We start from the raw sequence: 22,385 nt of genomic DNA, 5'->3' as shown, positions 1-22,385 counted from the left end.
CCTCCTGTCTAAAAACTGGGGTGAGTGAATACGATTCTGGAAATTAATAAATAAAGTTGTACATCCTTTAATCACAGTTAAAAAAACACCCTTTATGATGAAGCAAACATTATACATTTCCAAGAGTGGAACACCTAAATGTTTATGTTTAATGCACAGCAGGAAGAATTCAATGTTTGTCTCTGAATGTCATACCTCAGTTAACCTCATAAAATGCAGCATAATTTGGATCATATTTAAATATGTCTTGTCACATGATTTTTGGTATGGAGCCTCATACTCACAGGGAAATATAAAGCATGGTCATGTGTTTTGTCTTTCTCACACTCCCTAGGTCTGGGGCACCCTGGAGGTAAGAAAACAGCTTATCTTAAGTTTGCTTTTCATTCACTGTACACTTATCAGTTAACTGTTTAGGGCGGAGATGGGTAGAAAGTTAAATATTACATGAACTGAAAACAACACATTCTTTCGATGGGCATTTTGCTTTTAAATGGATCATCTGGTTTTGTCCATCCTGATTCTCTGAATGATACTAACAATATTGCCTCCCTTTTATTGTAACTGGATAAGACCGCATGTCCTTCCAGGTCAGCCAGTTACACATGGAAGAAAGATTTGGATGTAGAACGTGTTTCATGTGTTCTCTGATTTCTTTGCAGGTGTTATTGGCTCAGTCATACATTACCCCAAAGACATAGCTGAAATGGGTCCGGAGAAAAAAGACTGCGATTACCGTACCTTGTAATTCAAAGCTCAAGCTGAACGACAGGCTTCCGTTGCTCTGCATCTGATGTTGAATGTCCACTTACTGATTTTTAGCCATTTTTTTCCTCTGTGAAGAGACTGTCGCTCCATGAATGTAACCAAACCCTTGCTACAGCACCAGCAGCCTACTGTAACCAACATTATTGTATGCACTTTATCATGCATGTGTCACACTTTGCACTGGTGTTTTTATTCTGTATATTATTTAAATGTATACACACACACACAGGATTGTAAGTATGTTCACTGCCTGCAGCAACGTACCTGCTTCTATTTGCACAGTTAAACAGGGGAGGTATTTTCAAAAGATATTCAAATACACGATATACATGGGAACATGTTGGAAACATTCTGTTACAAGCACATACTGTACAGTATGCAATGCAGGTCAACAAAGAGCATGTAATAATGTCCCTGAGAGTGAGACTTCTTAGAGTAAAGCCCTGCTGAAATCAACAATTTGTTTTTTTGTCCGAAGACCAATCACAATGGAACTCTGCCAAACACTGGATGGACCAACTGTGTCCAGTTTTCCAAAGAGGCTGACTGTGCTGTGTTGTTTGTACTCCTGGTTAAATTTCTCTGAGATAATGTATGATGTTGCAATTGTCAAAATAATATATGTTTCCTATGATGTATTCATGTAAAATTGCAAAAATGTTTAATTAAAGATCCTTTTATCCTATGTTTATTTTACAAGGTCCCATTTTCCACTTTGTTCCAGTTTACCTTAATCTTCAGTAATGAGTCAACAGATTTAAGAACAAGAAGACCATGTTTCACATGACACATGATTTGTTTTTCTTTTTATTGTTGGTGATTGTATCTCCTAGCTCCTAATTTATTAGATCATGTAAAACAAGCTTTGAATTCAAGATGAAGCACTTAATATAATCTTTTTGCATTCACTTTTATTTGTACACTGTCTCATAAATACTGCTGAGCCTCATCATAGATTATAATTTCATGATGGATTTGAAGTTTAAAAAAATTATTACATGTGCAATACAAGATGTTTTAGCTGCCTTAAATTATCCCTCTTACCTCTTATCCCCTGGCACATATTCAAAACACCAGTACTCTACGGTACAAATACTTACAAGAAATACAAAAGTTAAGTTTGAGGCTGAATGCACTGTCACCTTTTACTTGCCGAGCATGTAATTTGTTCCCTTGTGGTGCTCCCAAAATGTGAACAATAAAGTGCTTACTTTAAGGCCATTAAATTCATTTTAAACGTACACTACCACCACTACTACTACTACTATTATTATTATTTTTTTTATTTTTATTTTTATTTTTATTTTAGAGAACTCATTACGTCTAGCATCATCTTTGTCCAGTAGATGGCGGTAGATTTTTTTTTTTTGGGGGGGGGGGGCTTGTTCTCTGTCGTTGTTCTGACAGGAAATTCCTCCTCCACCAATCACATTAACGTGTTCGAAAGCGTTACCACAGCAGCGCCGGGTAGCTCCTTGAACGAGCCAATCACAGGGGGGCTTTCAGGCATTTAAACCGTGTGGCGTCATTTTCGCTAAATTCAAACTTCGCAGGCAGAGGAGAGAGAAAGGCCAGTGTTCTCCACGTTTTCTGGAAGAGGTGAAGTCAATGTTTATTTTGGGACTGTACATGTGTCGCGTTTCATTCGACTAATCAGCGGAGTTGTATCTTAAATAATTATTGCTGCGGATTTTAACTTGTTTTTGTTTTTACTGGCTTCACGTTGCATTGCCTGCAGCCGTTATAACGGACCGTAATAACGTAGCCGGGCAAATTCAAAATGTGTTGCGGCTAGTTCGCATTGTTTTAGTGAAAAGTGTCCGTCGCACACCGGCCGTGTGCTACGTGCTAACTCTCGGCGTGTAGCTAACGTGTCGTGTGCTTGGCGCTGGTGTCCAGGTCGTGTGGAAACGTGGGCTAAGATGGCGCAGTTTGGGTTCGAGAATGACATCCACAGCATCCTGAAGCTGGACATGCCCATCACGAACGCCCCCATGGCCAGGTGGCAGAGAAAGGCCAGCTCGTCGAACACGTCCGCCCTGAGCGGCTTGTCACCCGGGAAATCTGCTAACGTGTCGCTGAGCTCGTCGAAAACGCCGAGCAAAACACCAGGTAGGGAATCTGCAACGCAGCACAGCTCTTCTCTCTGCGATCACTACCCACTGTGCTGATATATGTGTGTGTGTGTGTGTGTGTGTGTGTGTGTGTGTGTGTGTGTGTGTGTGTGTGTGTGTGTGTGTGTGTGTGTGTGTGTGTGTGTGTGTGTGTGTGTGTGTGTGTGTGTGTGTGTGTGTGTGTGTGTGTGTGTGTGTGTGTGTGTGTGTCCCACAAAGGAAAAAGTAAAAAACAGACGCCGTCCAAGATGGGGGGCGACCGCTTCATTCCCACGAGAAACAGTAACCAGATGGATGTGGCGAGTTTCCTGCTCTCAAAGGAGAATGAGCCCATGGACACTAACAATGCAGCAGGAACATCAGTGAGTGGGTTCATTCTGATGCACCTCTTTGGATTCCTTTTTGTAAATGAAGTTGTTTCTTCATCGACCCCAACCTCTGTCTCTGAAGGAAAGCCAGAAAGCCTGGTCAATGTCACTGAATGGATACAACATCGACGACGCGAAGATCCTGCACCTGGGGGGGAAACCACTGAACGCACCCGAGGGTACGCCTGCCACTGCGTCGCAAGAATATTGTATGAATATGGATGACCGTGAGGATATCTTGGACGTTTTACACGTTGTTTTTCTTTGTCTTATTTACAGGCTATCAAAACAACTTGAAAGTCCTCTACAGCCAGGTTGCGACTCCCGCCTCAGTCAAAAAGACGCGATACATATCTTCAACACCTGACAGAATCTTGGACGCGCCTGAGCTCCGAAACGACTTCTGTAGGTTTTGCACGTTTAAGTGTTTCCGAATGGCATTTGTGCTCGTTGGTATTTTATTCTTTAACAGCACCAATGTATGCGTAACTCACCATGTTTTACATGCACACCAATCCACTGAAGATGGCCACTGATCAATGTATCAGACTTTACACTCAATGTAAAGATTTCAAACCTAAATATTTTTGTTATGCAAGAGGGCGTTTGTGTATAGTTTCCAGAGAATTCATTTGGGCCTTCTCTTTTTCAGATTTAAATCTGCTCGACTGGAGCAGTCGAAATGTTCTTGCTGTGGCTCTTCACAACAATGTTTACCTGTGGGATGCCACTCAAGGAGACATCACCCTCCTCATGATGTTGGAGCGTGAGGAGGACTACATCTGCTCATTGTCCTGGACCAAAGAGGGAAGCTACCTGGCTATTGGCACCAGTGATTGCAAAGTTCAGGTCAGTGTGGTGACTAAGACACCCTCTTAGTTCATAAGGCCACCTGTTCTATAGTTGCTGATGTTTTTATTTTATTTTATTTTTGTAAGTTGTGGGATGTTGAAAACCAGAAGCGTCTACGCACCATGGCCAGCCACACAGCCAGAGTTGGTAGCCTGAGCTGGAATGACCATGTTCTTTCCAGGTACAGTTGTTTCGTCATCAGATTAAAAACAAAACAGTCCAGTGGCTTGATTTTTGTTGGACCAGGGTGTAATGTTTTTTTCTCCGTCCAACCCCAGTGGCTCCAGATCAGGGCACATTCACCATCATGATGTGAGGGTGGCAGACCATCACATCAGCACGCTCAGTGGTCACTCGCAGGAGGTGTGTGGGCTGAAGTGGTCCCCCGATGGGCGATACCTGGCTAGCGGAGGAAATGACAACTTGGTGTGTGTGTGGCCCCGTGCGCAGGAGGGCAGCGTCAGCAACGACAGCCAGTGTCTCCTCCGCTGTAGTGAACATCAAGGAGCTGTTAAGGTGAGCAGATAAAATCTGAATTTGGGATGAGATGGGAATTCTTGGCATTAATATTCTCTGCCGTGAACGTAGAAAAATGTGAAACAAAATTTTGGTTGTTTCATTGTTGTAGGCCTTGGCCTGGTGTCCATGGCAGCCAAATATCCTTGCATCCGGGGGTGGTACCAGTGATCGTCACATCCGTATCTGGAATGTAAACAGTGGCTCCTGCATCAGTTCACTTGACACTCAGTCTCAGGTACTACATACTTTTTGACTCTTGAGTTTCAGTGACTAGTTTTCAGAAAATACTTTTCATTTTAGGAGTATTTAACTTTGATGCGACATCAACTTTTCTTAGGTTTCATGATAACTTTTGCTTTTCAGATTTCATCAATGGTATTTGCACCCAACTATAAGGAGCTGGTCTCTGCCCATGGATATGCCCACAACAATGTTGCTATCTGGAAGTATCCGTCTCTCACCAGAGTCGCAGAGCTCAATGGTAAGTAACTGTTTGGACCGACTCTTTACTTATTCACTCATGCTTTTAATTTGAGGGAGCCCCCTCAAGTGAGTGATGCTCTAATATACGTTCTGTTTATTTTAGGCCATGAGGACAGAGTTCTCAGTTTGACTCTGAGCCCAGACTGCTCTACTGTTGCGACTGTTGCTGGTGATGAAACTATTCGTATGTGGAAGAGCTTCGAAATGGATCCTGTTAAGAAGAAGGCCAAAGACAGGCTGGTCAAATCAACCAGCAGTGTCATTCATCAGTCAATCAGATGATTTCCTTGACTTACCCGACTTTGGCTGGGGTTGTTGGTTTTTTTGGGGGGGTCTGTGCTGAATGATTTGGTGCAAATGTTTTATTTAATCCACAATAAAGATTTCCACCCAGTGTTTTAGCCATATATGGCATCTTGCTGTACCTGTTTACACAGGTCTGCTGTAATGTGGTAAAGTACAAGTGTTGGCTTTCAGGCTGTACTGTTCTAGAGATTTATTAACAGCCTTCAGTTAGCCTTATATCTTAATCATGATGCATTGTATACAATGAACTGGGTTATGAATAAATGTTGTTTACTTTATGTGCTTCCGTCAGTTAATTGGTGTGTTACTAAAGGGCCGGGACAATATCAGTATTCACTGTTTGAATTAATCTCCACCAGTGATGTTTATCCCAGAAACAAATATTTGCTGGACACAAGGTTTGTATTTAATCCTAGTAAATCAGATTTAACTCCACAGTAACCTGTTTTCTTTAATTATGCCAAATAATTTTCACTGAAACATTTTACAGTGTCCGTCACTAGCTGAGACCGACTATAAGCTGGCATTGATACGTTTGTATGCATGTTGATTTGTTGTAATTTATAATCTTTCAGTCCAAATTTAGACAACGCTCGCAAACTATCTTCATTAAGACCTTTCTAAGTCTATAGAAGACTATCAATAAGCGGAGGGTTTGCAGGTTAATAGGTTAATTACAAAGTGGGTTTTCACTTCAGCAGCTGGTTACACTGATCAGCTCCCCAACTCATCACATGGTAAATATCTCCATGATCTGTTTGGTTGGAGCAGAAATCTTTCTGAAGTGGAATGATAGCTTATTGTTTCCGGCGGCAGCAAGATCATAAATCAAGATACACAAACTTACACCACTGTGACCAAAGGTGCATTTGTTCCTGTACATTTTTTCCTTTATTGATTTTTTCACCTATAACAATTTTTATTTTTTTGTAAAACTGAAATCAGAAAAACAGGTTAATATTGCAACATAATTGTGGCAAAAGTCAGACCAAATTTTAAAGAGCAAGCAGCACTTCAGAATTGGATCATCTTCCACTGCCATGTGCACATATACAATTTAGAAAACACTGGTATGTTTATCAATATATGCATACTTCAGTGATATTCAGAAATGGCCATCTGTAGCATTCTATATATTTAATTCTAATGTATTAGCATCAGTGTGTTGAGAGAAAAGACCGGACAGTTTTGCAAAACTCAAGCCATGGATGAACACAGCAGTGTATGCCACTGCCGTATTATGCAAAAAATGCATCAAATCAATACTGTAATATACAGTTTAATATTTTTCCCACCATTCTTAAAATCCAGGTGTGGTACATTTCTCAAAGTGCAAACCACAGCTGCCTTTTAAATGACACAGACATTTATCTAAAATTTGTTTTATTTCAAGTGATAAATATGAACAGAAAAAAGGAATGTTTGCCATTTACAATTAAAAACTTGCTTTGGCATAAACTTGTCGCATTATTTACACATGCTAGTCTTCAGTGGAAACTGTGCAATACTTTCAAACAACTAGGGTCATGTCAGCCCAACAGCAGTGTAGGTCAAGTTTGTGTGGCTCAAGCTTGAGTTGAAGAAAATACTATCAGTGACAAAATGAGCACCAATCTTCACACAGTGTGTGTCACAGTCAATAGTTCTCACAACAACCATCAGTGTCACATGTAGAGATCACCAGCAAAAAACAACATGGCGTTCATATCCCAAGAAGTGTGCATATATTTTCAAAAAAGACCAGACTCATACAATAATTAAGAAGTTTAGAAGTAGCATGTTGGAATCTGTGCCATTCCAATATGCTACTAAATGAATGATGAAAGACACATTCCACGGTGGCCCTTCAGAGGCGCCTTGAGTTCCTCCCGATCATTTCCAGTCACTCAGTTAGATTTCCTTTACTTTTCCCATGAAGATTTTGCCATTGGTGTAGTGGGGCACATTCCCATTCTCCTTGTGTTTGCCATTGGCCACGACTGTGATGGGTTCACTGGTTGAGCCATTCAGTTTTGACTTGTCGTTTGCGGCAGGAAGCCGTTTGCCCTTTATGTAGGCCTGCACCCAAAAGTTGGAGAAGAGAAGGAAGAAGAAGACACCGTATATCCAGACCAAGTGGATCCACATGGGGACCTGGAAGTCACATTTCTCCATGAAGTAGTACTGGCTGATGTGAATGGAGACCAGGATGAACTGCGTCTGCAAAACAGGGAAAGGATATGTGGTTATTAAGAATCTAATATTAACCCAGAACAATAGTGAAATAAAATATGCCAAGCGGGGGACGCACAAGCTGGATGGCTGTCATGTACTTCTTCCACCACAGGTATTTCTGGAAGCGAGGCCCTGCAGCAGAGAGTCCGTAGTAGAAGTACATGATAACATGGACTACTGCGTTCACCAACGCATGGAAGGCGGCCATTCCTCCAACTTGAGAAGACAGAAACCCCAAAAAATTGAATTATTTGTCATTTTAATGCATCTGTACAGTTTATCAAAAGTCACCTATAACCCAAAGGTGTTTTTCAATCATGGCCTCAGACCAATTTTAATACATTACCACAGTTTTCAAGTTGCAAAACATTTGGATATTGTGTTAAATTTAGTATGTTACTTTGATATAATGCTGAGTAAAACCTTACCAGGAGTCAGGGTGATGCCCCACCACCACGTCCAGGGCATGAAGGAGTGATGGAACACATGGAGAAACGTGATCTGGTTTTGTTTCTTCCTCAGCACAAAGAATGCCTGATATATATATAAAAAAAAGAATCAGTTAAGCTCAAGTTAATATGCACACGTGGCAAGTCACAGGAGATCAGACACGTTGAAAGTCACAAGAGAAGGCAAAGAGAGAGATAGAAGTGTACTTACCGTGTCAAGGAGTTCAATGTATTTTGAAAAATAAAACAACCAAGCAACTCGAATCATCTGTGGGGACCGAAAAGACGAAAATAGTGGTAAATTTCAAATATCTAATTGTGAAGATTCATCAAAAAGGACACAAATACAGATTTATTATTTATTAAACTGTCCTGAACTAAAATATCTGTAAGTTTGCTTTTCAGGCCACAACAAGTTGCATTGAGGATCGGAGAGAGATAAATGATTATGCAATTTGCAGACTTACCCTGAGAGCCTGAGGGCTCATGGAGGTGTCAATTAGGTCACATCTCCATGTATAGGTGGTGGCCCATCCGGACAGCATGAACTAGGTTTCAGAAACACAACAACAGATGCTATTAACATCAACCTGACAAGCACATCTTGGTTAACTCTCCCATTGGGATTTTGAGTCAGTGAATAACTCAATTTGTCATCTTTTTTCCTTACTTCCAAAACTATGTAGGCGTTCAGTAAAACCATGCTAAGGTTGTAGACAATCATGGGGATTTTTAAACTGAAAGGTTTGCGGTTTGCCATCAGACGAGGCCCAGCGTACACCGAGAAGAAGATATAGGCCACCAGGATGATGGACATCTCTATAGGATTATGCATCAGAGGGTAGTCTCTGATTCTGGCATCTGCGGAGGACAAAAAAAACAAAACCCAAACACTCAATCATTCACATTCAAACAAAGCTAAAGAGTGAATCTTTGACAGAGACAAAGACACTTACCTGTTCTTGCTTGTACATAATTGTAGAATTTTAAAATGTTTGATACACCTTCTCGCAGCATGGTGACTACTTGGTTGGTTGTTGTTTTTGTGTTCTTGTAAAAAACCTGAAAAATATGAAAAGGCAAAAGATTCTGAAACCAGGAGGAGGAGAGCGGAGCTGAAAATGAGGCTATGGTCGAGCAGGAGAGCCACCAAGCGACCCATCAACCTTCTTTCCCCAATGACTGAGCAAACAGGAGACAGCTGCACAGGCTCATCAAACAACCCCCAGTGCCATTATGTACACACTTTCAGAAATATACAGGTGGAATCTGTACAAGGAGCACCTCAATCCATTTGAAGTGTAGCATGTGGTAAGCACCAACTCAGTGTTTCATTCAAAAGGAAAAGCTTTCTTTTGTTCAGTAGGTCAAAAGAAACCAAATCTACGGCGACAAAAATAGACCTTGGACTGTTCAATGAAGAATTCTGAAACGCCCGATTTCTGCTGTCAAGTCTAGAAACAACGAAATGTTCCCCTGCCGACCAACAGAGCAAGTCAAACAGGTGAGGCAAAGAACTTGGCCCTTATGTCCAACCCCACCAGCCAGCCAGTCAACTTGTGCTACTAAGCAATGAGCTGATCGGGGAAAAAACCCCACAAAAAAAACAACTTAAGAACAAACAAAAGGACATGTTTAAAGTGGCAGAATTAACGAGTTGTAGTCCTAACCTGGATTAAATTATATTCAACATTCATCTGAATGAATGTTTGGCCAAAATACCACCAATCTAACCACAGCACAACAAAAAGAAACATACGTACAATTGAGGCACAGTGGGCATTTCACAGGAGCAGCACAGATACAAGAGATACTCGGGTTTAACCAGTAAGGTTAACACCCAACCACAATCTCTGCTGTTGACTCACCTGCTGAGCACAAGTCCTCAGCACTCAATTCCCAACCCTGAGGATCCAAGAGATCGGCGGCGCCACCAGTGAGTGAATCAGGTGGAGACCAGGCACGTTAAAAGCTATTTACTCCTTGAATGGTAGCATCCAGGATATCCTCAAAATCCAGCCAGAGCTGAAACTCTCATAGATAAGAAATGGGGGGAGGACAGACAGAAAGCAAGCAAGAGAGAAATGAGTACAGGTGAGAGGCCAGCTATGATAACTATGAGAGGGAGTTCATGCAACTCAATTTAAACCCCAGGCACTACTACAGACCTTGCCGGTTTCAGGCCCACACCCTGTTTCAGGGCTTAGCTCCACCTTTCTGTCTTCGCTCAGGCTGTTTGTGATTGGACTATCCCACCAATGGTGGTGACAGGGATGAGGTCATGGAGTTGCAGAATAGTTAGAGAAACCATTGTTGGGCAACAAAAAAACTAAAATGACATACGATATGTCGATTAAAAATGTTGTAGATTAAATATTAATAATGTTTGACCTACGTATAAGTGATGATTATGCAGTGCCACTCCACAAAAGACTTGACAATTTCACTAAATTAGAACAAAAAGTCCCTCAAACATTATTTAGGCTAAAGGTAAAATCAGATAAATAGCGCCACATTGTGCGTTGCCCTTCCCTTCCCTTGTGGTAGCACAGAGGCTCGGTTCTCATCCAGCCCCTGCTGGTTTTACCTGTTCCCCAAGAACTGGCGATAAAGGGTGTGAAGCCTGGATGGTGCTTGGAATTTCCTCCCCGACTCGCATGCTGGACAGAAATGTGGCTGGAATGAAAGGAATCTGTGCATGAAAGGGGGAGAGAGAGAGAGAGAGACGGAAGGGGAGACGGAAGGTGGAAGCGGAAAAACTGTTTGACAGTGGCTCTGCCATAATATTATTGGCAAGTGCAAATACCATATATATACATATATATATATATATGTATATATATACCATGTGAATTTTCATTTGGAAAACTGAAGACAGGGAGACGTTTGATCATTTAAAATAAAAACTACATGAATCCATTGCCTTGCTGTGCTTTTAACTTTCACGTGTACTATAAGCGAGAGCCAAAACACACTGTAGACCATTTGTCACAAATGAAATTCTAGGGGAAAAAAAAATACAATAAAAAATGTGTTTTGTGTTTTTATTTATCATGGAACTCAGAATTTGATAGTGTGTGTGATCAGTAGTTTCAGAAAGGCGATCAGTGGCTACTTAAGGTGTGGCGGTCTCTTGCCTAGGAACACAAAACGTTCAAGTAACAGAGAAACTGAACTTGTTAACATATTCAACAGTTCAGTTTCAGTCATTGATCTTGAATGAGGAGAGTGCAGCAAATTTGCATATCTCAGGTGTTCCCGTGAAGGAGAGGCCGCACAGAGGCTTTTGTTCTAAGGCTGCTGCAAATTTAACATGCATGTCGCTCATCAGCCGCGACAGAGCCAAGATAATATCAAGGTATCGCATCCAAAAGCAGTTGGCAAAGGGACAAAACTTAAACCTAATAGTTTATAAGGCAGACTAGCAGTTATTGTAAGCAGATATTGTTATTTTGCTGCACTAGCCGACTTGTTTTTTCTGGCCCAGATGGATAAATGATGACTGATGGAGTCATAAACTGGACACAAGTGTTATAGTTGGTGTCATTGTCTCCCGTACCACTGACCTGCTGTTTTTCATAGCTGCCGCATCGCTACACATCACAACAATCTCCCTGTTCTTCTTGGTCTTGTGACATTGACCTAAGTCCAGATTTTGCCCAACAGCAGAATTTATCACATAGAAACTAACAAACAAGAGCACATCTTTAAATTGTCAATGGACCACAGTTCTCTGTTCCGCAGCATAACCAGAGAATAGTCAGAGTCCTCGAGACATACCGGTGGTCTTCAATTAGCCAATTGGGACAAATTAGACAGGACAGATGCTTCTGGACGTGACAGGGTGAGCATGGATGCAGAAAATGAATGAATGGACCCACAAAAATGTAAACATGCACAAGTATGGTAGTGTACAGCAGATAAGATTGCCTTCCAAAAGGGTCACACAGTCAATACGGTACATAAATGTACTTTTCAGCTACACTGGCATTTTAGGAATGAGACAAAACTAGATTCCATGTGTGGTAAGTAATGGTGTTTAACATGCTGAATATTGTGCTTCATAATACAGTATAATAGCTTGCAACATTTTATTTTTTGGCACGTTTACATCCCATCTATGATCAAAACCGGGTAAAACATGTTGTCACCTCCCCTGTACCTGTACTGCTACCCCTGGAGTTACCATGACACGCCATTTGTGTGTGTTTCTCACCTGAACAAATGAGAGTGACTCCTGATACAAAGGGTGGGCACGGTTTCTTTTTCCTGAGACACTTTCCTTTAAACAGAATCTCACCCATTAAAATGCTATTCACTGAAACACCAGCCTCTCCACGATGGACAAAAAAAACCATGCCCATAGCCATCTCAACCATTTCACTTGGTGTTCGCTCTCTCATTTGAAAATGACCAGTGAGAAAATGTTTTCAGTCAGTGCAGTTTTGTCACATCTCAAGAATAATGTTGAGGAGGACCCTGATTAGGATGAGAATAAGACCCTTAGTGCTGATCATCCTGTTGTCTCTCAACCAACAGCAGACATGTCAACTTCCAACAATGTAAAGTAAGTATGGTCCTGCTCCCCACTTGACTGACAGGGTAGAGCTCTTCATTACACCATCCATTAAGAAGGATATAGTTGAGATTCCAAATTTGGAGGGGAGGCACGTGTATGGGGACAGTTGACCAGCTTGAAAGTCTGCATTGCGTTGCTCATTTTGGCAGGAGCCTTCAAGTCATAAGGTAAAGCAACAGCAAGCCTCTGGAATACTGATACTGGAAGTGCAATGTATAGCCACCATGTCTCTAAAGATCTAAAGAGATTTTCTGTTGATTTGCGCATTTGGGTGATTTGGGTGGGTGGACGGGGGTTAGGTTTTATTTAAAGGGCTATTTAGGGCAGTCGACAAAGAATCATTACCTACCTAAAACATAAACCTGGATAAAAGTTTTGATTATAATCATTTCCTGGACGTTTAAATGGCTGGGGTCAAATTGACCCCTAGGATAAACGATGTTAGTAAATTTGAGGAAAACAGGAGTGGTATTATATTATATTATATTATATTACATTACTTGATATTATGAAAGCTATTGTGCAATCTCCAGGAGAGACAAATCACCAATAAAACAACACATTCACAAAATTGCATAAATATCTTCTACGACAAATTATTGGTATACGAATCCAGGTTTCGGCTGAGTGGGGTGAACTTAGAAGGTCAATACCGACTAGGCAGCATTGATCCTCTTGATCTTCCCAGAGAGGAAAATAACGTTGAGCGCAACAGAAAGTGAGGAACAGCGACACCCAGCGACCAAACAGTTAACTAGAGGAACCGTCATGTAATCGGCCAAAATATTTATACAATAAACAGTAGGTAAAGGTGATCATAGGTTATGCAACAAAAACAAAAGTTATGTAATTTAATGCTGCTGCTAACCTGATCATAATATGATGATTGTACTACTGCACTATTTCCACTATTAATATTCATGTAAATTCTTTATATTTATTTTTCTTATTCTCTATATTTTTGCAGTTCGTATATTTTTTACATTTGCTTGTGTATATATTGTATATATTTTGTGTGCTGTGTGAAACGTTACACTGGTATTTCCCAGCTTGGGATAAATAAATTAACTATCTATCATTTATCTATCTAATAGTGATATGTTTGGCAGTGCCTGTCATAATAGGACAAACACTAAAGTCGTCTTTATTTCTTTGAAAATGTGTAAACTAAACGTCAGACATAGCCTTTGCTTGTCATATCAGTATGGCAGGTCAAACACTCGTGAGACAGAGGGAGAAATGAACCGATATGGGTAACCCTACAGTCTTTCTCCTCTCACTGGCCTAGTTTTCTTTGTTTATTTAATTGTAATATATATCGGCAGAAAACATCCACAGTTTAGTTCCTTGTTAGGAAATAGAATGGAACACGAACTACGGGACGTCCGGGGAGTGAAGAAGTTTGTATTCCGACGTAATCAAACGATCAATAAGTAAAACTCACAATATCCAAGTGAAGAATGTGCATCAGATAAAGACACCGTGTGTCCGCCTGTGCAGGCGCAGAGTGGGGCGGGGCCGAACTATATTCATCTGCTCTGCACGGGATTAACAGCGCGACACTTTTGGCCCGAGCAGGAACACTTATATAAACGTTGGCAGGAGACCAGCCGCAGGTCGACACACCTGCACCTGTAAGACACCCGTGTGGGATGACTCGCTCGTGACGCGTGTGTGGGACGTTTGAAGACGTGCGATCGCCGACTCGAGTGCGTTCAGGGCTTTTACGCGCAAGAGTGGAAACAAATGAACGGCCAGAGCGAGAGAGATTCACCCCGTCACCTGCTCGGGTTTTTGTGAATGACGGTCTAGAGGCAGTCGATTTGTGTCCCTCTGTCCGCCGGGGTGAGGTTTGCCTTGTGCAGTGGCTGCGAGGCAGACGTGCCAGCCCTCCACCCTCCTCCCTCCTCCCGGCTCGTCTCGGCTCCAAAACCAACGCACCCGCTGCGCGCCAATGGGAAGGTGGGACGGCAGGTAGGCGTCCGCGAACTGCGCCTCGCGGATCAGTCGGTGCTTCTGTTTATTTCCCCCCCTCCCGCCTCGGAGAATCAAGTGGACCGAGCAGAGCATGAGCTCTCCTGGAAGTGAGACCCGAGGCTGAACTTCGCTCAGGGCTTTCCCAAGTGCCTTGAACGGTTTCTTTTGAGAGTTGACGAGCTGGGTCTTTTTGTCCCCCCCCCCCCCCCCCCCGACATTCGGGAAACACCACCGAGAGCTGCTTCAATGTTTTCTGATTAATTCATTGGAGGTTCATTATCGGAAGAACCACGCAGTAGTGATATCAGGAGCGAGGACGTCTTCATCTGGATGCCATGTTGAAGGTAAACGTGCCCCCCCCCCCCCAACCTCCAACCTAACAGGCAACCAAACAATTTATTCAAATGCTTTTTAAGATTACATCGGAAATGTAAAAAAAAAAGAAAAGATAGGCTTGTTGCGGTCTGAGGTGCTGCAAAACACATTTCTCTTGTCGTCTCGTTGTATCAGTGCTTGTTCCATAATCCAAGAAGTGTCTTGACTTTCCCACCATGTGACTCACAACAATAACGCCTCCATTATATTATTATATAAGTTTCTGTTCTGATTTAGATTCTGCTGTTTACACGTCTTCATGCAACCACATTCCTTGCCCATGTAAAAAATCTAAGTATGTGCAGTAGGAAGTTGTAATTTAATCACATACGCGAATTCATTTTTGCATTGGTTCTCTTCCTGTTGGAGAAAGAGAAGTTCAATGTCCTTTTAAATCTAACAAATTGTCCCCAGATGCCTCTAAATAAGGCTTTTCTTTCCTCGTAGCTGCCACATTGGCTCCTCCATTAAGCTCGGCTCCTCCTGGGATTAAAGACGCACCGAGACACAGCTGATCCAAAGAGGTCAGACGCTCTCTGACCCACATCCTCTGCAGGGGGACATGGAGGTCCTGCGGAGGTCTTCTGTGTTTGCCGCGGAGGTCCTGGATGTGTTCGACCGGTCGTTGAATGAGAAGGAGCTAGTGTCCCAGTCCAAAGTCTTGTGCAGAGACTACATCCTGTCCAGACTCAACCAGCACGGACTGGGATGGTCCAAATCTGAGCTCAACCTCTCTCCCGCAAGTGTGGCACTCACTGAGGTGTCCTTGGTGCTGCTCTGTCTTGGTAAGAGAAGCCTGAACAGCAGATTTCAGATTTCATGAAAAAATTGCAGGTTCTTTTAATAATTTTTACCATTTTACGATTAGACAAGGTTGTCCTCATTGTGATCCAGATCTGGATCTAAAAAGAAGGCAAATAAGGAACAAGCTCGGGGCTTCTGAGATATCCTGTTTACTAACAAACAGACACATGATCATACCTGAAGCACACGGCCTTTGGTGGAGGAACAAAATAGTATAAAAAGACAGATGATCATCTATAAGAATTAGAATCTTGTATAAATAAAGACGGAATGCTCGAGACCTAAATTCAAGTCTGTGCGCTTCAAATGACACCCTGCAGCTGAACACTGATTGATCAGTTCACAGCTTTTCAGTCGATAAGTTATCATTATCTTTACTGTGTTCGGCTGAAAGCCAACGTGAGCTGGCTGTTGTCAGTGATGTGATAGCTCCTCTCGGCCCAAACCAAACCAGAGATGCTGCGTTTGAAATCTACTTTGAGATAACAATAGCCTCTGTGATGACTCAACATAGTCATTGATCATTGATTGATACAAATCAGGAGCCTAGAACCCACATATAATGTAGACCTACTGCAAGTGTGTACTGTATATGTCAAGCTATGATAAGCCTGGAGCAAATGATGAGTTGGGGATTATGTCAGTGTGTGTGAGAACAGCTTGAACCAAGTGATTACATCTGGAGGACTTGACTCACTCAAGACTCAAGTGACCAGTGTCTCTTTAACATGGATACCAGTAGAGACAAAGATGTTGAATTTTATGATGCACAATCCAGAAAGTTTAAATAATTAAATCTGTGTTTTAGTTTCTGACTCATTGATTCAGAATAACTGAGTTTTTTTCCCCTCTGTGCTCTGTTACCTAGGCGATGAGCTGGAGTGCATTCAGCCCTCTTTGTACAGGAACGTGGCGCGGCAGCTGAATATCTCTGTTGCCATGGAGAACATGGTTTCGGATGCCTTCATCGGTGTGGCAACAGAGATCTTTGCAACAGGTACACGGCTGCTCTGAAACCTGCAGGTGTTGATGATGATGATGATGATGCATGTTAAGAAAAAGAAAAATGTAAGGGAAAACTGCCGGCACACGAGAAGCAGTTTACTCTTCCACAGTGTCTCAGACTAGTGATGAAGGCAGTTATGTAACAGGTGTCCGTCCCTCTCGGCGTTTCTCAGGAGGAGAGTGAGACTTTAAAAGACATGATTAGTCCTACTTCATTTGTTAGGTTTAGACATTCAGACTATGTACATGAAAGATGTTGTATTACTGTGAACACATCCTATCTGTATTTTATAATTAATGGAAATTAATGGCCAAAGCCATTACAATATATTTATATATTTAGTAGCCTTATGCTATTTAATGTATCCAGCTAATTGTAAAGTATATGATGGCCTGTCTTTCTTTCATAGTGCTCACTGCAAAACTGAACATTATGGGCTGATGGTCATCACTCATTCATTCAACCGTTTACTGTACAGTGAGCAGTTGATTAAAAAAAATAAATATATATTTTATGATCACACACAAAGAGCCGTGTCCTATTCTACAACCACATTTCCTACTGCATTTGTTGTAAAGAATAAACGTGTGTATATCTTATGAGAATTCGGGGGACGTCTGCAGACCAGGTTGAGTCCTTTACCCACTTTTGGTCTTGAATCCAATCTCAATGTCTTAGGCTTTTTTTTTTTCTGTTCACTTGAACTTTGCCACTGATGATGGCTCTTTTTCATCTTTATCTTCTAGTCAAGTTACAAGTTTTTTTAGGCAAACTGTTGTGTGATACAGTCGGGTGTTTCAAAACTCTACAATTGCAATGTTTTGCTTTTGAAGGATGATAAAGGTCTGACGAGAGGACCCTGAACATTCACCCGGCCGTGGCCAGTCTGTTGTTTATGTTTATGACTTCAAGGCATCAAGTCTTTTTTTTGGTTGGCGGATAGTTAAATTGCATCTGAGACCCTTCTCTCTCCACCTTTCCAATGTCCAAATTGAAGCACAACTTTTCAACTTTACCTCAGTGATGATCTGACAATCATGCCCAGCTCACACAGCATTTTTTTTTCAAGTACAGCTCAATGTCTTTGAGGAGAGACTGTCCAAAATTGTTCTCGTTCACGCCTTTGTACAATTCATTGAGAGATACAGTTATAGAGAGAAATGTGAGACACTGCCAGGAGGAGGTTTTCAGCCACAAACATGTTTGTCTTGAAATGTTTGGATGACATCTCATATGAATGAATTGGTTTAAAGCATGCCCCATCACTTTAAATATCATGGATTATCCTTCATATACCAGAAACAAATGTCTGATGGTTGAATCCCAGTTCAGTTTTGGTCTTAGCAGAGGCCCCGGAGGGATTTTGTCGATCTCTGTCAGATTTTTTACTGCTGGCTCTTGTTTTAAGTTGTCTTGACAAATGATCTGCTTTCTTTGCACTGTTCAAAGCAGCAATGACATTTTGAAGTGCCCAAAATAGGAATGAATGTCCTCTGTATGAAGTTGATGGTCTGGAAGCAGTGCACTGGACAACTGAGATTTGTTGCTGTTCCAGGAAAAGATCTTGTCCCTAGTTTAATATAATTTTCATGCCTGTGTTCTTACTAGACTTGTGCTTATTTTGACGTCACCAGCGTGTCATTTTTGGAAACAGCGTGGGATTCCTTTTGAACAATAACAAACACGTGAACCCAGGCTGCCCCAGCTCTCTGGGATCAGATGAAACCTGGATATAAATAGAAAAGAAATTATGCAAGTTTGTTTTTCCTGCTGTTCTGGATGTTTGTTTTTTGGGGTTTTTTTTTTTACAACTACCTGTTCAGCCTTATGATATTAGTTATAAGGCCCCCAAGTAGTAAAAACATTAATTTAGAAATCCTAAAAATATTAAATCTGATTGCATTTCATTATCACTTTTTCTTGGTGGGGAAAGGTCAAATGGTCGTCTGTGCTGTGGTCTCCCTCTGTGGTTCTCCATCTATCTTTGCCTGCCTCCCACTTCTGTTCTTTCTCTCTCCGCCCTCCTCTCTTGCAGCTTTATCCATGACAATCTCGTCTCTATTCTTGGGCTGCTTCTCCATAGGGAGCGAGACGTGACGTTCTCTGACAGCTTTCATGGACAGTTATCTCATTTAAGCTTGCCCAGAGCTCTATCCCCTTACAGCCGCAGTCGGACACGGTAGCTCAGCTCTGAGTAGCAGCCATGACAAAGCGAGCAGAACCTAAAGGAGGCTAATGCCATTACCCCCTGAGCAACATCACTGACGGTCAATGTAACAACCCCCGCGCTGCCTTGGAAACTGTACATACAAGTGGCTGGAGGTCCTTAATTATCACACTGGGTTGCTTTGGAGGACAAAGAGTTGTCCTTTTTCAGCGTCATGACTCTCATTTGTCCCTGAGTGGTGAACGCAAAAAAAAAAAAATCTTTTTCTGAACCCGTCAACCTCCCTACATCAGAAACTGCGTCAATGCTTCGCCCACCTCCAGGCGAAGGCAACACAGCCTCGCCCGCTTTAATTTACAGCGGGCGTGTGACGCAGTGAGACCTGTTATCAGCCACATTAACACAAATGCGCCAGTTTGTTGACGTACACCTCGTGTTCATAGATCATTTCAGTACAAGGTCCACAGCCAGTCATGCCTCATTTCATGTCACAGAATATGTAGCGGACGTTGAGGGGAAGGGAAACCTCAGAGGAGATGGGTGTTAATGCCCCACAAGGCCTGGGAAAAAGGTTGGTTTATTAGTAAATATGGCAATTTACGGATTCCAATCATTAAACTCTTCCACTATGGAAGCTTGAAGCTCAGGTGTTGCTAATGAAAGACGTATTGAAATAGACTGTACTTCAATAGTAATGACAATTTCCCCCCCCAAAAAATGTTTTCTGGGGCAGCTGTGGCCTAGAGGATAGAGAAGCGGGCTCTAGACCAAAAGGTTGCTGGTCTCCTCCCTCAACATCCATTAAACCCTTAAGCAAGGCATCTAATTTCTCACTCTCGGTGATGTTGCGTGGCTCCCTACCTCCCCGGGTGTGTGTTGAGTTAAATGCAGAGGTCAAATTTCCTGTGTGACGTGTAAAACATAGACCGTACTTAAAAAAGGACGTAGTCACTGGGTCGGGAAAATAAAGCCAATGCTTTCCTTCTTCAGCAGATGAACGTGAAAAAAAGTCTCTGCACATACATCAATCAGCTCAAACAATACATCAATAAGCATTAGACGATCATCAGTGCTCCACTTAAATCACAACTTGTGTTTTTCTCCCTGTAGGTATAACCTGGGGTAAGGTGGTGTCCATGTATGCAGTAGCTGGAGCCCTGGCAGTGGACTGTGTCAGACAAGGACGTGCGACCAACGTTCACATCTTAGTGGACAGTCTGGGACAGTTTGTCCGCAAGTTCCTGGTTCCCTGGCTGAAGAGACGTGGAGGATGGGTAAGTGTCCGCTGCTGCACATGCTCATAATGATTTTTTGTGATCCAACAAAGGAAAATTTGTTTTTCCACATACCGTATATCACCACTTTAATTAATGCTGCATGATTTGATTGAAGACCTTTGGACCAACACTCAATGACAATTGGCATTGACATTTTAGAAAACAAGAGGGGGGAAGCACTGTTTGCTTCTCGTTTCGCTAAGATTGAACACTGGCAACATTCTGGTTGGTTTTGCTGAAGCTGGATGACTAATTTATGTTATCTTATTTATGGATCAGAGCTCAGTTTGCTTTCATAAGCTCTGATAGTCAGAGTTGGAGGGGGACGCAGTATCCTGCTCAGAGGGGCCCAGTTATCCTCTCCTGAACACAGTGTAGCTTCCAGTTGGCTGATCTGATGCAATGATCTGCATTGCAATATTGCATTTTAAGCTGCAGCACTATGCATACATGTCTATGTATATATATATATATATGTATTATTGTTTTCCCTCAAAGAATGGCAATGATTGTTAAGATGTCGTCATCAAACCCTTATGTCAAAGAAATGTAATACAGGCTTCATATTTTACAGTTTAACCATGAACTTTATTTTATATAACTATAAATAAAAAGTATAACCACATGTATAGAATTGTATTAAGAAAATAACCAACGTTTAAAAAAACATAAAATGCACATCTCTGTATTGTTCATCCTGGTAAATAAGTTTTCATATCGGCAAACATAAACCGATACTGATATGTCTGTGAAAGGCTCATATATTGTCGGCCAACAGATATATTGGTTGGGCTCTAGTTTCTAGTTAAAAAATTAAGATTTCCACATTTGAAATTCAGTAGGCATTTGATTATTAGTATTCAGATTCATATATGGCTTTATTTTTCATCCATAATAAGTTAAGTTTGATTTGAATCATGTCGCTTCCTTATTTTTCAGACCGAGATCACAAAATGTGTGGTAAAGAAGGATCTCACACCGGAGCAGCCTTGGCTGACCTCCGTCATAGAGTCCCTGAAATACTTCCTCACCACGATGTACGTCTACATCATGAAGGAGCCTTGAGCAGCCCAGACAGAGCACAGGAGGAGCCGCTGCGAAACAACAAGATCTCGGACTTGTCAATAAAAACTTGGAGTGGAGATGGTGACTGTGCTTGTTGATGGGACTCTTTTGCCTGCAGGTACCAGTCTGTTGCTGAAGGGCCATCAGTAAATGTTTCATCAGCGCCGCGTTTGATTTATCTCGGGGTGTGTAGGTGATTACCCTTCATCCATAGGAGTGGTCACTGTGATGTATCAGAGCACGAGTGTGTCTCCCTCCACCTCCTCTGTATATTTTCACACTGCTTTCACCAGTGCAGTTAACCAGGATCCTCCAGTTTTGTAGCTGTGATGTGTGATGGTGTTCAGAGTGCATGTGACCTGTCGGATGCCGTTCATACTCCCGAGGTAACCAGTTGGATGTTTTGATGTAATGTATGTTTGTCTCGGGATGTACACCTAGAAGAGTGATGAAAGGGTGGGAGGGGTTTTGGAAAGCGATGCTCAGCTGGCTGGGTCTGAGTTTTCTGGAGTCTGGAAAGGACTCGTAGACATCAAATGTTGAAGCAAAGGTGTTTCACTCAGAAGGGGAATATCAGCTGCTTACATTTCATGGGTTTAATCTACACTTGTCAGTGTTTCTTTCCGAATATAACCACAAATGTTTTGACCTATTAAACTTTCTGCTGCAATTTTAGACACGACTCTTCAAGAAATGTCCGTTTCCATCCAAAGAACAGAGGCATGATACAAACTGAATGCACATTTTTGGCAGGTATTCTTTCCTTTTGTGTAAAGTTTATTTATGATTTTATATTGATTATGCCCAATGCAGTATAAAGAGCCGATGCCACAGCACTTTTGGAAGATTGTCACTTTCACTGTTAATTTATTTGGTGTGTATTAGAATTATTTTTAAAAAGCCACAATAAATTTATATCTTCAAATATGGACCTACTGTTTTTTTAAATTTCTATTTTATCCCTTTGGTGAATGTCAGATCCTTAAAAGCTTAAGAAACGCTGGAATTTTCCTTTGGAGTTATGTGAAATAAAAAGTCAACGAACAAAATGAAATTGCTTGG

At 41.7% G+C, this 22,385-nt stretch overlaps 4 protein-coding genes across 4 annotated transcripts in view; 3 read left to right on the top strand and 1 right to left on the bottom strand.

Moving 5' to 3' along the window:
* The window catches only part of LOC118311147, a 4,338-nt gene extending 2,874 nt beyond the window's left edge, over positions 1-1,464 (top strand). Inside the window, exons 4-6 of the mRNA XM_035634719.2 lie at positions 1-20; positions 335-352; positions 663-1,464. The exon at positions 1-20 is cut by the window's left edge and continues 79 nt beyond it. Of these exons, the coding sequence (XP_035490612.1) occupies positions 1-20; positions 335-352; positions 663-748 (124 nt within the window). The 3' untranslated portion in view covers positions 749-1,464. The remainder of the gene's footprint in view (positions 21-334; positions 353-662) is intronic.
* A 755-nt stretch (positions 1,465-2,219) lies between these two features.
* Positions 2,220-5,688, top strand: cdc20 (cell division cycle 20 homolog). Its single transcript, XM_035634717.2, has 11 exons — positions 2,220-2,367; positions 2,668-2,880; positions 3,102-3,244; positions 3,333-3,429; positions 3,530-3,655; positions 3,903-4,099; positions 4,189-4,283; positions 4,381-4,618; positions 4,731-4,856; positions 4,985-5,102; positions 5,208-5,688. The coding sequence occupies exons 2-11, from the start codon at positions 2,691-2,693 to the stop codon at positions 5,384-5,386; spliced, it is 1,509 nt and encodes a 502-aa protein (XP_035490610.1). The 5' UTR covers positions 2,220-2,367; positions 2,668-2,690; the 3' UTR covers positions 5,387-5,688.
* Positions 5,689-6,274: 586 nt separating this feature from the next.
* On the bottom strand, positions 6,275-10,234 carry elovl1a (ELOVL fatty acid elongase 1a). Its single transcript, XM_035634718.2, has 8 exons — positions 9,942-10,234; positions 9,030-9,135; positions 8,744-8,934; positions 8,541-8,621; positions 8,285-8,341; positions 8,053-8,158; positions 7,701-7,840; positions 6,275-7,609 (listed from the first exon to the last, which is right to left on the bottom strand). The coding sequence occupies exons 2-8, from the start codon at positions 9,088-9,090 to the stop codon at positions 7,301-7,303; spliced, it is 945 nt and encodes a 314-aa protein (XP_035490611.1). The 5' UTR covers positions 9,091-9,135; positions 9,942-10,234; the 3' UTR covers positions 6,275-7,300.
* Positions 10,235-14,191: 3,957 nt separating this feature from the next.
* Positions 14,192-22,254, top strand: bokb (BCL2 family apoptosis regulator BOK b). Its single transcript, XM_035634461.2, has 5 exons — positions 14,192-14,973; positions 15,452-15,789; positions 16,677-16,805; positions 20,092-20,255; positions 21,198-22,254. Exons 2-5 carry the CDS (start codon positions 15,567-15,569, stop codon positions 21,321-21,323), a joined length of 642 nt encoding a protein of 213 aa, XP_035490354.1. The 5' UTR covers positions 14,192-14,973; positions 15,452-15,566; the 3' UTR covers positions 21,324-22,254.
* The last annotated feature ends 131 nt before the right edge of the window (positions 22,255-22,385 follow it).

The sequence above is a fragment of the Scophthalmus maximus genome, chromosome 5 (assembly GCF_022379125.1).
Source record: "Scophthalmus maximus strain ysfricsl-2021 chromosome 5, ASM2237912v1, whole genome shotgun sequence".
NCBI classification, from domain to species: Eukaryota; Metazoa; Chordata; class Actinopteri; order Pleuronectiformes; family Scophthalmidae; genus Scophthalmus; species Scophthalmus maximus.
Note: the sequence above shows the minus strand (reverse complement) of the source record. Positions and strands in the feature narration are given on the sequence as shown.

Coding starts and splice junctions, on each gene's coding strand:
- cdc20 (XM_035634717.2), top strand. CDS start 2,691: ATGGCGCAGTTTGGGTTCGAGAATGACATCCACAGCATCCTGAAGCTG. Junction 2,881..3,101: donor AACGCCGAGCAAAACACCAG/GTAGGGAATCTG, acceptor TGTCCCACAAAG/GAAAAAGTAAAAAACAGACG. Junction 4,284..4,380: donor AATGACCATGTTCTTTCCAG/GTACAGTTGTTT, acceptor GTCCAACCCCAG/TGGCTCCAGATCAGGGCACA.
- elovl1a (XM_035634718.2), bottom strand. CDS start 9,090: ATGCTGCGAGAAGGTGTATCAAACATTTTAAAATTCTACAATTATGTA. Junction 8,622..8,743: donor ACGCCTACATAGTTTTGGAA/GTAAGGAAAAAA, acceptor TCTGAAACCTAG/TTCATGCTGTCCGGATGGGC. Junction 8,342..8,540: donor TGAGCCCTCAGGCTCTCAGG/GTAAGTCTGCAA, acceptor CGGTCCCCACAG/ATGATTCGAGTTGCTTGGTT.
- bokb (XM_035634461.2), top strand. CDS start 15,567: ATGGAGGTCCTGCGGAGGTCTTCTGTGTTTGCCGCGGAGGTCCTGGAT. Junction 15,790..16,676: donor CTTGGTGCTGCTCTGTCTTG/GTAAGAGAAGCC, acceptor TCTGTTACCTAG/GCGATGAGCTGGAGTGCATT. Junction 16,806..20,091: donor AACAGAGATCTTTGCAACAG/GTACACGGCTGC, acceptor TTCTCCCTGTAG/GTATAACCTGGGGTAAGGTG.